The 14219-nt window shown below is 36.1% G+C and overlaps 1 protein-coding gene across 1 annotated transcript in view; it reads right to left on the reverse strand.

Annotated features, from left to right (window-relative positions):
* Positions 1-14219, reverse strand: part of LOC124266479 (golgin subfamily B member 1-like) — a 153812-nt gene that overhangs the window by 64219 nt on the left and 75374 nt on the right. The window contains 2 exon segments of the mRNA XM_046701269.1: positions 13060-13176; positions 13640-13708. Coding sequence (XP_046557225.1) covers positions 13060-13176; positions 13640-13708 — 186 coding nt within the window.

A 14219-nucleotide genomic window follows, 5' to 3' on the forward strand; every position in this document is an offset into this window, starting at 1 on the left:
TGTGAAGGTATATAAATGTTTTATTCCTTCATACACATTGTACATGTCATTCAGAAGTATTCACACAAAAAGTCAACTGTCAGAAATTTCCAACGTAAGCAATGAGAACAAATCAAAGCATTTGAATTGACAAAATAAACTTTTCACATGTACAGTTTGTATTTATCTGACACTATGCAACTCCATGAACATTACACATATTTCTTAATTTCATTAATTCCTGATTTCCTAAACACTGAAATTTAGAAAAATAAATATCAATATCCTTAGCATCTCATTATTTTCAATAATATGATGCATTCTGAAATATCCAGTAACATGATGCACCTTGATATATTTAAGAACATAATGCATATTGAAATATACAGTAACTTGACACATCTTAAATATTCAGTAACATGATACACCTTGATATATTCAAGAACATAATGCATATTGAAATATACAGTAACTTGACGCATCTTAAATATCCAGTAACATGATGCACGTTGATATATTTAAGAACATAATGCATATTGAAATATACAGTAACTTGATACATCTTAAATATTCAGTAACATGACCACACCCATGCCACAACATACAGGTGTCACTTATCAAATACGAAAAAACATCATCTCACAAAAAATCAATCATTGCATATGAGTTGATCTAGATTCAGAAAGACTGCTAGTCACGTACCTTCGAAGGGTCAGAAATTCCAGGAGTAATACCCTAAACATGCACGACTTGCCAGTAAATGAGCTGGTGAGTAATGAAGCCAGCAGCAGTCAGGTGCTGTGTCCAGGTATGACAGATGGGCTGGTGTTCTACATGCATGTATGTATGAGGAGGTGGAACACTGTCTTATCAGTCGAGTCTACACAACATCTGTACTGTTTCCAAACCACTTGGGTAACCTCATCAATGTCACAATCGGAACAATTGTGAAGATAGTTTACACTCAATTATCAATCAATTTTCAGAACTAATAAACTGTCGGGCGAGTCTGTTCAATATAATAAGTGACCGAGTTCACATTCCACTTACTACAGTTTAGCACCAAGGGGACTTTATCATAGGTATGGATTAAAAATGTTTTATATCTTTTTCAACATGTCTCAATCAAAATTGAGTGCTCCAGTGAGTTCTGTCAGCCTAATATCGGAGTAAACACACCTTCTGATCCTGACAAAACTCGCCTAAAGGGTTAAGTAAACAGTTCACGATAAGAGAGCTTGGCATGCTTCAATGTTTATTTTTAGGTAAACATATCGCTGACATAATATTGATAAATTTTCCATCAAAAAAGATTTCAAACGTCAGAGAGTGTTTACAATCAATATGTATTCCATTGTTGTGGGGTAACTTGAAGATTTCCAGTCATTATGATAAACAAAAGCCCTGTGTGATGATCATGTGTAGCATTGATTATATGCAAGTATATAACGTTACAGAGTGAGTGAGTGAGTGAGTGAGTGTGAGTGAGTGAGTGAGACTTTAGGGCAATACTAAGCTACATCATGGCGAGGACACCAGAACTTTGTTTTACACGTTGGAGAATCAAATTAGGGCTTAGGTGTAATGACCAAAAGCTTTTATCACTAAGCTACCCAACCACCTCTTTAACAAAACTGACCAGTGTTATTTCACGATACATGTTTTAAGTACAACAGCAGTGGAATAAACATTTCAATTTCCCTCCTTTGACTAACTGCTGGTTCCTAGACCCATCTCTAATAGAAACGTGGGTGGGTGACCGGAGGAATGATGTCACTTTTTAAATTATTCTAGAAATATAACAGTACGGGAAATCAGAGGTGGGGACACTCTAGAACCATGTACCCGTGTGGGGATCAAACCTTCGACACAAACACCTTAACCACTGAGTCAAACTTATGATAATCCATGGAATATTCACCAGAAGCTATCTTTGGTATGCACATCACAGAAATAAGTTGGACACAATGGTATCACTGCCATATTCAGACACATACTTTATGTTTGTTTTTTTATCTGGAAATGTGATTCATGTCACAGGCATGCCGAACTGCTTCATCCAAACATCACTCTTGCACAGACATGCATGAAATGATAAACATTCCCTGAATGTATTTGTTTAAATTTCCTCCTAAGGCATGTATGCATTGAAGGAAAAACAGGTGACAGAGTCAACACAACCAGACACAAATCTGTTCCTCCCAGGCCCACTCTTGATGCCAGTTAACCCCCTCTGAATTCTGACTTGTATCAAAAAACATTAGTTGAAATCATTTAAAATACTTCCATGCAAGTGGAACAAGTAAGTTTTAAATCCATAAAATCAAACCCATACCGGTCTAACGGTTGAATTATGAAACTAAATCTAAAGATTTTCATGAATAAAAAAAGAAGAAAAGAATTTCAAAAAATCAAAATCAAATGTATATATACACTTGTACAATATAATCAGTATGGTTTTATATAGCCTGGATAAAAACTTGCTTTAATTTCAAAGAATACAAAAAGCATCACCAAATTTTCAACATTTTGTCCTTAGCTATGCATCAAGTCATAAGTCTAATATAATTATATAATAATGTACAAAGTCTATTTCTCATTCATCTGAACATATCTGATAACTTTCATAATGATCCAATATTATTTTCCCTCAGTTCTGCAGATCCTATACGCTAAAAGATCCTCATCCTGTTTCATCCCTTCTTCATAGAACTCCGACCCTGCGGAATAATAATTATCTGGTTTTATTTCCACCAAGTGAAGACTGTTGTCAGGAACACATGACATTGAGATGACACTTGGACCCAGCTAAGTGTGTCAACAAGCATTAGGCTACCTGGTCGTCTGGTATTTGTTGAGCAAACTGCCAGGTAAATGCTCACTCCCCACCCCCCGAAACACCAACATGATGGAAACCTCGCTGAAGTGCATGCCGATAGTGCAAACCTGCTCAATACATGTCTTCATTAACGCTAAGAAACAGAGCAGATGATTTTGTTAACATCCAGATTGTTATGACAACTGTTTTCAAGGAATTGGACTACGTGACCAGAGAGGCGTGGTTAAAGACATAAGTTCAATGTCAGCACCTGCCACATGCCAGTTTCACAGTAGATAACGGTGTAGAAAATTCGCCGACTTACAAATGTCAAATTTTGTATGCAAAGTATAGATAAACTGTATAAAACATGTATTTGTATTTCTATAAAACACTGATGAGATCAGATAAATAAAAATAAATTTTAAAAATATTGCCAAATGGATAAGCAGAGCTATAGTAACAGATTTGTAAATAAATGTTTAGGTAAAGATATGAGCTGTCAGACTTTCATGCATATTACAAGTATAACATTACATGAAGTAGGGAGGTCCTGTATGACAATGCATATAGTGTATTACATTAAGTAAGGCCATTTATTACTATTAGCTGGTTTACATAAGTAATTAGCCTGAAACATAGGCAGGTAAACTTGGAGATCAGTGATGCTACTGACAAATGAAAAACCCAAGACTTTCGAACATGGCAGGGTGCTGAAACAACGATTGGAATAAAGACCTGAACGTACATAGCCATTAGTTCTTACAAAAATCAGAGATCAAATTCTTATGGGTTTACTTAATTTTATTCAATGCCTATAAGATGGAGTAAATCAGGTGTTAGATCATCTGTCCAACTGGGATGAGCGAGTGAGTGAGTGAGTATGGTTTTGTGCCACTTGTAACAATGTTCCTGCAATATCACGACAGAGAAACAAGAAACAGGCTTCATACATTGTATCCATGTGGGGAATCAAACCGAGATCTTCAGCTTTAACCACTAGGCTAAGTTTATACCCCACCGCCCCGAACTGGGATGAAAATCTAACATTTATATTACTTTTGCCTAAGATGATAAAAGGTGGTTGTTTGATCATGAGGCAGGCATCGATGAAAGTCTAATATTTGATCTACTATGCATGGCCTCACAGTGACAGTATCAACACCATAAGCTTCAAGTCACTGATATTATCCTATAAAGGACAGAAGAAACAACACACAGTCTTTATGTTTGTACTGAAGATTATACACCATCAAACCGGTGACCTCTGGCCGACTTATGTGACTATGAATACTCTCGTAAAGAAGACACACAACTACCTGAGGGTTATAGCTAAACTGATACCTCTTCATATGCAACATAACATTAGTAATATTTAAATCTGATTAAATTCTATCATTTCAATAGCATAAAATGGACAATTATTTCAATTTTGAAAATATACATCAAATTCAAAACTCACAAAACTTTCTAATCCTACGTATTCTTATAAGTTGTAAAATCAAAATGTTGCTAAATGCAATAAATCCGATGTTGGTATCCTGGAGAATGTATGGTACACTGTATATTTCACTACATAATTCTATTTATTTTAGTTTTTCAGACTTGTCTATATTTGAGGCCTACTCTTTTTAGGTCAGCCTTTAATACTTTCGGAAGAAGCAAAATGATACAGGCTTAGTCAGTAACTTCATGTATATAGATATGTCAACAATCAATATGTAAATACAACAGAACCTACAGCACTGCCTTATCAGAAGCTTGACACCCCACACCTTCCTCTGTCAGTGCCTGCCATTTATAGAGGAAATGTATATTGTCTTCTAAAGATGAATTTTAGAAATTTGTAAATTACAGATAATTTTGAAAGTAATTATTATTATAGTAACTATTACCACTATTACTCAGCCCTGTCATAATGGTGTTACGTCCCTTACCTTGGCTGGTAGAAAACTTGAAATACAGTTGATTTCATGTGACAAAACTGACTTAATTCTCTTCATTAAAAATGCATACATCTTGATAAAAGAAAACTGAATAGAGATCATATCTTTCAAATGTTTCTTTACCACAGGAATAACACACATTAATGAAATATTTGGGATTAACTTCTATGAAAGTTTACAAATGAGAGAATTCACTCACAATATGTCACAAACCCCTGCAGTTAGAGTCAATATGTAGCACCTCTTGCAAAGCAGGGAACTCTGGCGTCGAGAGTCATTTCTTATCAAATGTATTCCATATCAACGGGACATCACACAGTATAGCAATAAACACCCTGCACCGAGATCTAGCTGGAGGTCAGGTTATCAAACTTGAATAATTGAATACTTTCACACTGAATAATTCATCAGTCATCGCTTTATATATTCAAAGTGTATGAACTACAGTATACGAGTACACCAAGTTTCTGAAACAATACACAATTCACCATATTTGTCCTTTTCATGAAAATATTACCATATCACTTTTATGTTAATGAAACTTACACCAGAAGTTTAGTGAGACTGAAACATTTAATTTTCCCTAATTTTGATATTATACTGAAACTATTGAGAAATATTATGAGTAAATTAAAGTTCAAATAATCTTATTATTATATAATACACACATTATTCTCAAAATTATTAATAGACTATATTTCTAATTTCTTACAAATATTTAAACTTGGATAGCATAAGTACATACCTAGCCAAGCTGTGGGTATTTCTAGTTTCCAGATGTCAGTATACAGTAATGTTATTTATCAGCTATGACACTGCCGCCTGTCATTATGTCTGTGACAGCCCATGACGATGAGGAAAGCTGGTACAATAATATTGATAAAGTTGCCGCAATGAATCAGCTTAGTGAATATATATATACACACATATTGTACAGCCTGCAATCTACATATGTGTCGGTAATCCACGGAATGCATACAAATGTCACAATATCTAAACACACACATCTTTCTGAAACAGTGTTACACATTCCCCACTCTGCTGAAATTGGTGACCAGTTCATGAAACTACCCAAACTTTCTCCCATCTCTGCACTTTCTTCCCCAGCATAACATATATCAGACACACCTCGGTGACTCAGGTATCTGTCAGGTGAAATCGGCACACCTGAACGACCCCACACCTGATGGACACTCACCTGACGTTAAGAAAACTCCAACTTGTCAAAGAAGCACATTCCATCATAGTTGCAACTGACTGAACTTTCTCAGCATGAAAAATTGATCCTGAAGAGCATCCACGAAAGCTGAGGAAGACTTAGAGCATGGAGCTTGCTGTAGGTAAATCCCACTAGGTTGAGTGACACACTCCAGTCCAGCAATGGAGGGCTGTGACTGCCTGTCAGCCCACTGTGTACATGAATGCTACAAGGGGCACTACACTAGGTCAACTCCTTAGGCACATAACAATACAGCACCTTCAGCTGAGGCCCTCTCAGGGAGGACAAATCTTGTCTTCCTGTTTGAAGATTAGCCAAGTGTAGAATTACTTCCCTTTATTTTAAAGAGATGATTTTACTGTCTGGTGATGATAATATTTACTTTAAAAGTACAGTGAGGTGTTTCTGAAAAGACAGTCTCGAATGTTTGAAATTTATTTCAAGAACATTTTGAAGTAATGAATGGTAGATGGCAGTTATGAATTCACTTAATTTAAGTTAAAGCTCATGATTTCAACACCAATTTATCATTAATTTACATCACAATGCTGACTCAGGAATTTAAATAATTAATAATACAAGGAAATATTTATGTAAAATCATTGTCCTAATTATTAATCAACTCCAATTATTCAAGTTTACTACTTTAATTGTTCTACATAAGTATGACCCAGATTAATTAGTTCTTCTTCACAACAGTGAAGAAACCAAAAATATTTTGTTTTGTTTAAATGAATATCATACAGCTATTAACAATAACTTGTATTGTACAATACAAATCTCTACAAGATACAAGTCAAGAAGTTTAATGTTACATAACAAAAGTAATTGCTCAAGTTCTGAGACACCTGAATCACCATTGTACCCATGTTGGGAAGCGAACCCGGGTCCTCGGCGTGACGAGCCAACGCTTTAACCACTATGCTACCCCACCGCCCCTAACCTATCTAAGAAGAACAATTACTGAAAGGAATGTTGCAAGGTTCACACTTGATGTTTCTTGAGAAATCATAAGGCAGTTTGTATTCATAAATTCTGTCTACTTTGGCATCCATCAATTTCTAAATAATCCTGATCATACAATTATTATTTCTATACTGCAAGGCATAAAACATTTTCTCACCCGAAACCAACCTGAACCAATATGAGTCTCGATCAACCACTCTCATGACTAACTGACCTAAACCATAAAAACCACTGAAGCATTTCAGTGCTTGACAGTCTAATAAGTTGAACTTCTAAACCTTAGCAAAGATTCATTTTCATATTCAGCGCATCTAAATATTGCTTATGAATAAAATCAAGTACCGCTCAAATAACTAAATGGCACCACCCAGGAGGACCGACTAATCTCAATGTAATCAATACCAAAATAACACTGGTAAAGACTTCACGTTAATCACATAGGTAATGGTCTCTCCTTAAGCTTCCGGCAGAGTCAACATCACAGGCCATACACGCCTGGCTAAGCTGATTACAGATCAGGGCTGGATATAGCTGAATTAATGTAATCTCTCTCGTGGAACAAATGACAGTTTAAGTATTACACCACTTTGCTGACCTCTGTATCCTGATAGAGAACAGACATTTTCTTCAAGTAAACAGTAATTCTGTTTGTGATATATCACCTTGTTAAAAGAACTTTCACTACTATTTGGTTCACAAACATAATTATATACCTTCTGCCAGATGAGGACATGGATGGCTCTTTTCTATGGAACCAAACAAAATTTGCTATGAAGAGTTATGTCCCTTAGGTGCGGGAGGATCAAATGACAAGGGGTTTAATATTCATATAATACCCTGATTATTATTCTGGGTTTGTCAGTGTTGTACCAATGCTCATGGGTTTCTATAAAGTGACACAGGATGAAGAAATGTATCACTTTGGATTAACCTCACACATCAAGCTGACATACTGTGGTACGAGGGAAATGTTTTTCAAGATGGCATTCAAATCCTTCACTCAGTTTATGATTTAGACAATCCTAGCACTTGAGATGATACACATTTAATATCATTAACAAACATCTGGATATTGAGAAGAACTATACAACCATTCTCAAGCTGAAATGGGTACAAACAATTTTCTCCAAATTACATCTGATGCTCACGTGATGTTGCTACAAATATCCAAGCATGAAAGTTTTTCAGTTCAGTTGAAAGGTAACCCAGGTATTCCAGACACTAGATAGTACATTCCTACACACTGTAAACCAAATTAAAATTGCTGCCCACCTAGCCCCTGTCCACAAAGCGAAGATTGTGAAGATGATCGTAACTCCCAAGCCTTAACAACGGTAACCCTCAGATGATATTCCTAGGATGATCATGAATGATGATGCTGTTTCCATGGCTACATTACCCATTATCCAATGACCAACCATGTAATATGAACACAATCATTAATTTATCCTGTCCTAAATATTTTACATGCTTCAAGTTGGGTATTCATTCCTCCAGTAGCATAATTCAGAGTCTATGATAAATCTTTCAAAATGCCATTCAAGTGACTCACTTTATCTTTCACTTCTTTATTTAAGTAAAATATTAATTTAAGAATTAAAAACTTCTTAAATACATGTAAATCAATGACCAATTGCACACAATAGGTTAGTCTCAATATTGGTTTAAAATTACAATAGAGACACCTAAAAGGTTTATCAAATTTGAAATACATTCCAATCAATTTCACATGTCCATTAATGACAGTATGTATGCATTATTACACAAACACTATAACCATCCAACCCTAACAGGGCCTCCCAGAAAATATATTCTGGAACTATTGTCAAGGCACTGAGAACAATGGTAAAGTCAGTTGTCAACATGATCTACTGTAATCAATGGACAAAATAAATATTGACATGATATGAGGAGGTTATTATTCACACCTGCCTAGCCATCGAACACAGGTACGGCATGTGGCAGCCAGGTAAATATTGATGGGAATTACTATCGTTTGCCATTGGTTGTATTTACAGGTGAAGACCATCAAATAAACCCCTTGTCAAAAATATTTCTTAAAAAATGATTTATCAAAAGGTTCTTTTTACATGACAATGAGCTGAATATTACATGGAAAACCGATCACAGTATTAACAATACCTACATGACATTATGAATAACATTTGCTTTTGTACACAGTTACATAATCATTCATAATTACCCAAAATTGTAACTTTGCTGAATAATCCCAAGTCAGTGCTAAGTTCCACAAAAGATCTCAGTGTTGTACAAAGCAACATTAGCACTATGATAGTTGCAAGAGTATGTTAACACCAGCCTTGTCCAATACTTTATCATCAAAATTACATCAATATATGATCACTTGGTTGAACAATGCCCTAATCTCAGTCTAGCTATATCAATTTCCCTTCTGTTACTAATGTTCACTTATACACATTATATTATAATCTTAAACTATCTTCAATATCCGTGACTCTTAACACCTTTTTTTTAGTTTTGTTCTACCATTGTCATATCACTTCAGCACTAAGATCTCTCTGTATAAAGTCAGCCTGGTCCAATACGTTATCACAGACTTACATCAATAAATGATGCTTAGATCACTTTGTGGAAGAAGGCGTTAATCTCAGCCTGGCTATGTCAATTTTTCTTCTGTTACTAAGTTTTGTTTATCTATATTGTAACATAATCTTAAACTACCATCCATCAATATCAACATTAGATTCTCAAAAGCGTTTTTTAAACTTAGTTCTACCATTGTTATATTACTATCAACAAACCTTTCCACAGAGAACATGAGTAGGTCACACAAGCCAAATATATCTGGCACGTTTTTAACATGAATGTTTTAATGCAGGCCACATGCACCATGTGGATACTATCATATGTGTGTACACAGAGTACAACCCCCTCAGCTTTCAGGTAACAGTGCCGCCACCAAATGTGTCACCCATTATTCCCAGACATTGTTCTTGCTGTATGCCTGACTAAATATGGATACTGAAAAGTGTACAAGGTTCGGAAACTGTTGATGTTAGAAATGTTGTCATGTTTAGGTCTTACAGATTAAAAATACAATAGCTAACAGATTGTGTTGCAAACTCTGGAATTATGCGATAAGTTTGCTAAATGTCAAATGTGACTTAAGGACACTATTGCACATTCATTATTAACACTGACAGTATACTGAGGTCTCCACCTTTATCATTAGAAGTATACATATCAATCTGAAAATTAGGTATGTATTGCACATGTCACTTCTTTTCGACCAGTGCTGGAATCTGGGAAGTTGTTGAGTATCATATTTCACAAGGTAATAAATGCTTGCTCCAGTATGCTTGCGTTATCAAACTTAAAATACAATTTCAAAGTAACAAAATACTGCTGAAAATTTGCCTCATAGTCAAAGTGTTACAGATAAACTACAGTTGAAACAATAGAGAGACATCACAGCTGAGTTAAAATTTATCATAGTTATTTCTTTTTCTGGACATTACAGTAAAGATACTATCACTTTGGCTATCAGAATATATAAATGATATGGTAAAAAGTGCTAAAAATAAATTTGACTTCAAACTGAAATATTTGAGAATATTTGTGACTTTTATTAGGACATAATTGCTAAACAATATTTTACAAGAACACATAAAATATTTAAGAAATTACACCAAACTAGTTATTTACAATCTCCACTAAGATATTAACAATTTCAGAGAATCTACACAGAACAACTCACCAAAAACTAACACATACCCCACTATCAGGGCGACAGGCCTTGCATGTGGACTACCAAACATAAAGGCAACTCTTTATACAGGTAGAATTAACCTACCCCAATATCCATATATCAGAGCCAGACACAGATATGTACAGCACACATAAATCCTGGATAAAGCGATGAAATTCCTGGATGATATCACCCACCTTGATAGCTTCCTCCATTAGGAATCCATAATCAGCGATATCAGAATCCCTCCATCAGAGAACATACATCAACTCGGTAACTCAGACAGAAAACTAATGGCCAGCACACAGCCATATCACTCTGCTCCTTATTCCAACCCTGAGGGGTTCATTCTGATTAGTGTTGGAACCATTCAAGCAGAACCAGTAAGAATCTATCATATAGACAAACGACAGGGCAGCTAGATCACCACAGGCTATTAATCTAGAATGTGGAGCATCATTTGTGCTGAGTTGCAATGACGAGTGTGTCCCACAAAGAAATTCCTTGAGGGCAAGGAAGGGTTATAGCCGGAGATAAGTATTGAACTGGTCACTGGGAGATAAGGAGGTCATACGTTAAGGTAGTCATTAAGGTCAGTGTAAAGGGCTTGTTTTTAACACCATCAGGTCATTAGAGCAGCCAACAGGTCAAACTTTCTTTGCCCCACTCTCTGATCAGTTGTCCAGAGACTTAACAGATCTTGTTCTTCAATGTCTGTTGTAATTCTTTACTCATTTGAGTAAGCGATTGAGTAGAGTTTCATTCCAACTAAACTGATTGTCCAACCATACCATTGTGAAAGACACCAAAAAGGGTTTCTATCCTTGAGCCCGTAGGCAGCATATGCTTGTCATAAGAGTCAACTATTCTGTTCGGCGGCCGTCAGGCTCACTGACTTGGTTAATGTACATCATTGTATCCCAGTTTCGCAGATCAATGCTCACTATATCAATCACTGAATTATCTGGTCCAGGTTCTATTATTCAAAGACAGGCACCAAAAAGCTGGAATATTGCTGAATACAAAATTAAACAAAAACACCTCAAACATTGCACCCATACTGGGAATGGAACTCTGTCTCAATGAGTGAACACATATTCCACTGGGCTACCCTACTCCAGGCCAATCTGTTTGTGTATGTAGTCACACAACTAGAAGTGAGTCAATGAAATGAATCTACACGGATTACAACATCTCCCTGAGGCTTGTGCTCCATAACATGCAATAAATTCTCCTGTAGATGTGGAGTGACGTAACATGGATCAGGAAGACCCCACAATAGTCCTGAAATAGTAGCGGACTACAAGCAGTTAATAGTAAAGGTGAACTTGGCCACTGGTAGGATATTTGCAGGCAGTGATTTGGAAAGATCCCTAAGAGTTACCCCCCTTGTTCTCCAAGAAATTCCCCTCAGAACCTATTCATCACACATTCAATTATCTCATTTCTGAAGCGTATAAATTTCCTTTGTGGAATTTTGAGTTTCTTGTTTAATGCCACAGTCAGCAATATTCCAGCAATACGACGGTCTGTTAATAACCCTGTCTGGACCACAGAATCCAATGACTGGTGCATTAGAGATACAATGAAATTAAGTCAACCAGTCAAGTCAACCTTGAAATCCACAATCCCTTCAATTGCCTCTTACAAAAAGCATTGGGTGTTTGGGATAACCTTGTGATTAAAGTATTAACTCATCACACCAGAGACCATCTGTACAATGTGTAATTTCTCATGTGTACAATGTGTGATTTCTCATGTGTACCATGTGTGATTTCTCATGTGTACAATGTGTGATTTCTCATGTGTACAATGTGTGATTTCTCAACTCATACAATGTGTGATTTCTCATGTGTACAATGTGTGATTTCTCATGTGTACAATGTGTGATTTCTCATGTGTACAATGTGTGACTTCTCATGTGTACAATGTGTGATTTCTCATGTGTACAATGTGTGATTTCATGTGTACAATGTGTGATTTCTCATGTGTACAATGTGTGAAGACCATTTCTGGTGCTCTCTGCTATAATATTGTGTGAATATTGCTAAAAGCGGCATAAAACTATACTCATCCATGCTTTCAGCATAAACAAAGGCTGTATACTTATATCCTCTTCCCTGGCTGATCTTGTAGTGCATTTCATCACCAAATCAACAATGGTCAAACATGATATTAACCAGGAGATCTTCTTGTTGTCGACATCAGTGACATGGACTAAGTCAGTGAGAGGATTTGTTTTATGAAATGTTACAAATGTTGGTAATGGTGGTTGTGTCAAAGAGTATCTGCATCTGTCTCTGTACAGAAACCGTTCCTTTGCACAATTTTTCCCAACTGATGACATCATTGGAAAATAAGTGAGATGTCGATCGTCAAACATCCAACATGGTGGCCCTACCTTTGGCTGTGCACACTCTTCCAGCTCAAGGATGCGGAACTCCAGGTCCTCGATCTGCTCTGTCTTCTCCGTCAGGTCTTGCTGGAGGTTGGTGGTCTCGCTCTCGAACACCTGTACCTGTAATATGAAGGTGCTGTTTAGGATCCCTAATACACATGGTGAGAACACAAGTCATATGTTATGAATAAATATGTCACCTGTAATATCTTCACAGAATCCTCATTTAATAATAATCCACAAAATGTACTGCAGACAATACGAAATAAGAGACATCTGATATAAAATTAGATGTCTCTCATACGAAATTAGAGAAATCTTATAAAAACATCAAACTCCAGCCCCACCGCGGCTACTCCAAGCCAACTAAGGAATCAATAGAGTTAGAAACATAAGTGAAAATCAAAATTACTTGGTGAGCCAGTCAAATACCATGGAATCACTTGCAATTTTTGGTTGTTGACAACTTGATGGTTTCCCATTCAAATAGCAACAAGCATCATAACACTCACATTTCAAAATGCTCATTTTATGATTCAATAAATTTCATAATATTTAAAGATTATTCAGGAGATATTTTTACCCGCTGTTGCAGCTCTTCATTGGACATGAAGAACTTCTCTTTCTCTCGGAGCCATTCACAAGCTTCACCCTGGAACAGTCAATGAAGAAATGTGAATGTGAGGAGGAAGTTATCTTCCTCTGTCGCTACTTTATAGCAGCAGAAAACATTTAAGTTTGTAACTTTGTAGATCACCAAGACTTGACAAAACACAGTTTCATCAGTCACAATCCTATAGCGAGTCAACTACAACATGAACGAGAACATACAACCTGGGTGAAGCCCTTCAAGATTTATTGACTGACCGAACAGGAAATTGATTTCATGAAATGTCGTATTGAGACTCACACCCCAATTACAAGTGAGGCCTTGTATTTTCATCAACTGTATCTATTCATCATAGAAACGGCCAAAAAAGGTTTGGCAATTTGCCAATCATGGGCTGACCTTTTTGTGAAGACTTTCATGATTGTTGGGTTTTGTCTATGCACTTAACTTGCAGGCTCATAACAAAACTTTTAACTTTCTGATGGATAGGTTGTCTAACCTTTTCAAATTTACAAAAAAATACAGTAACATTGTCCTTTCATAAAACACACCA

The sequence above is a fragment of the Haliotis rubra genome, unplaced genomic scaffold (assembly GCF_003918875.1).
Source record: "Haliotis rubra isolate DU_JTF1 unplaced genomic scaffold, ASM391887v1 Scf126, whole genome shotgun sequence".
Taxonomy (NCBI): Eukaryota; Metazoa; Mollusca; class Gastropoda; order Lepetellida; family Haliotidae; genus Haliotis; species Haliotis rubra.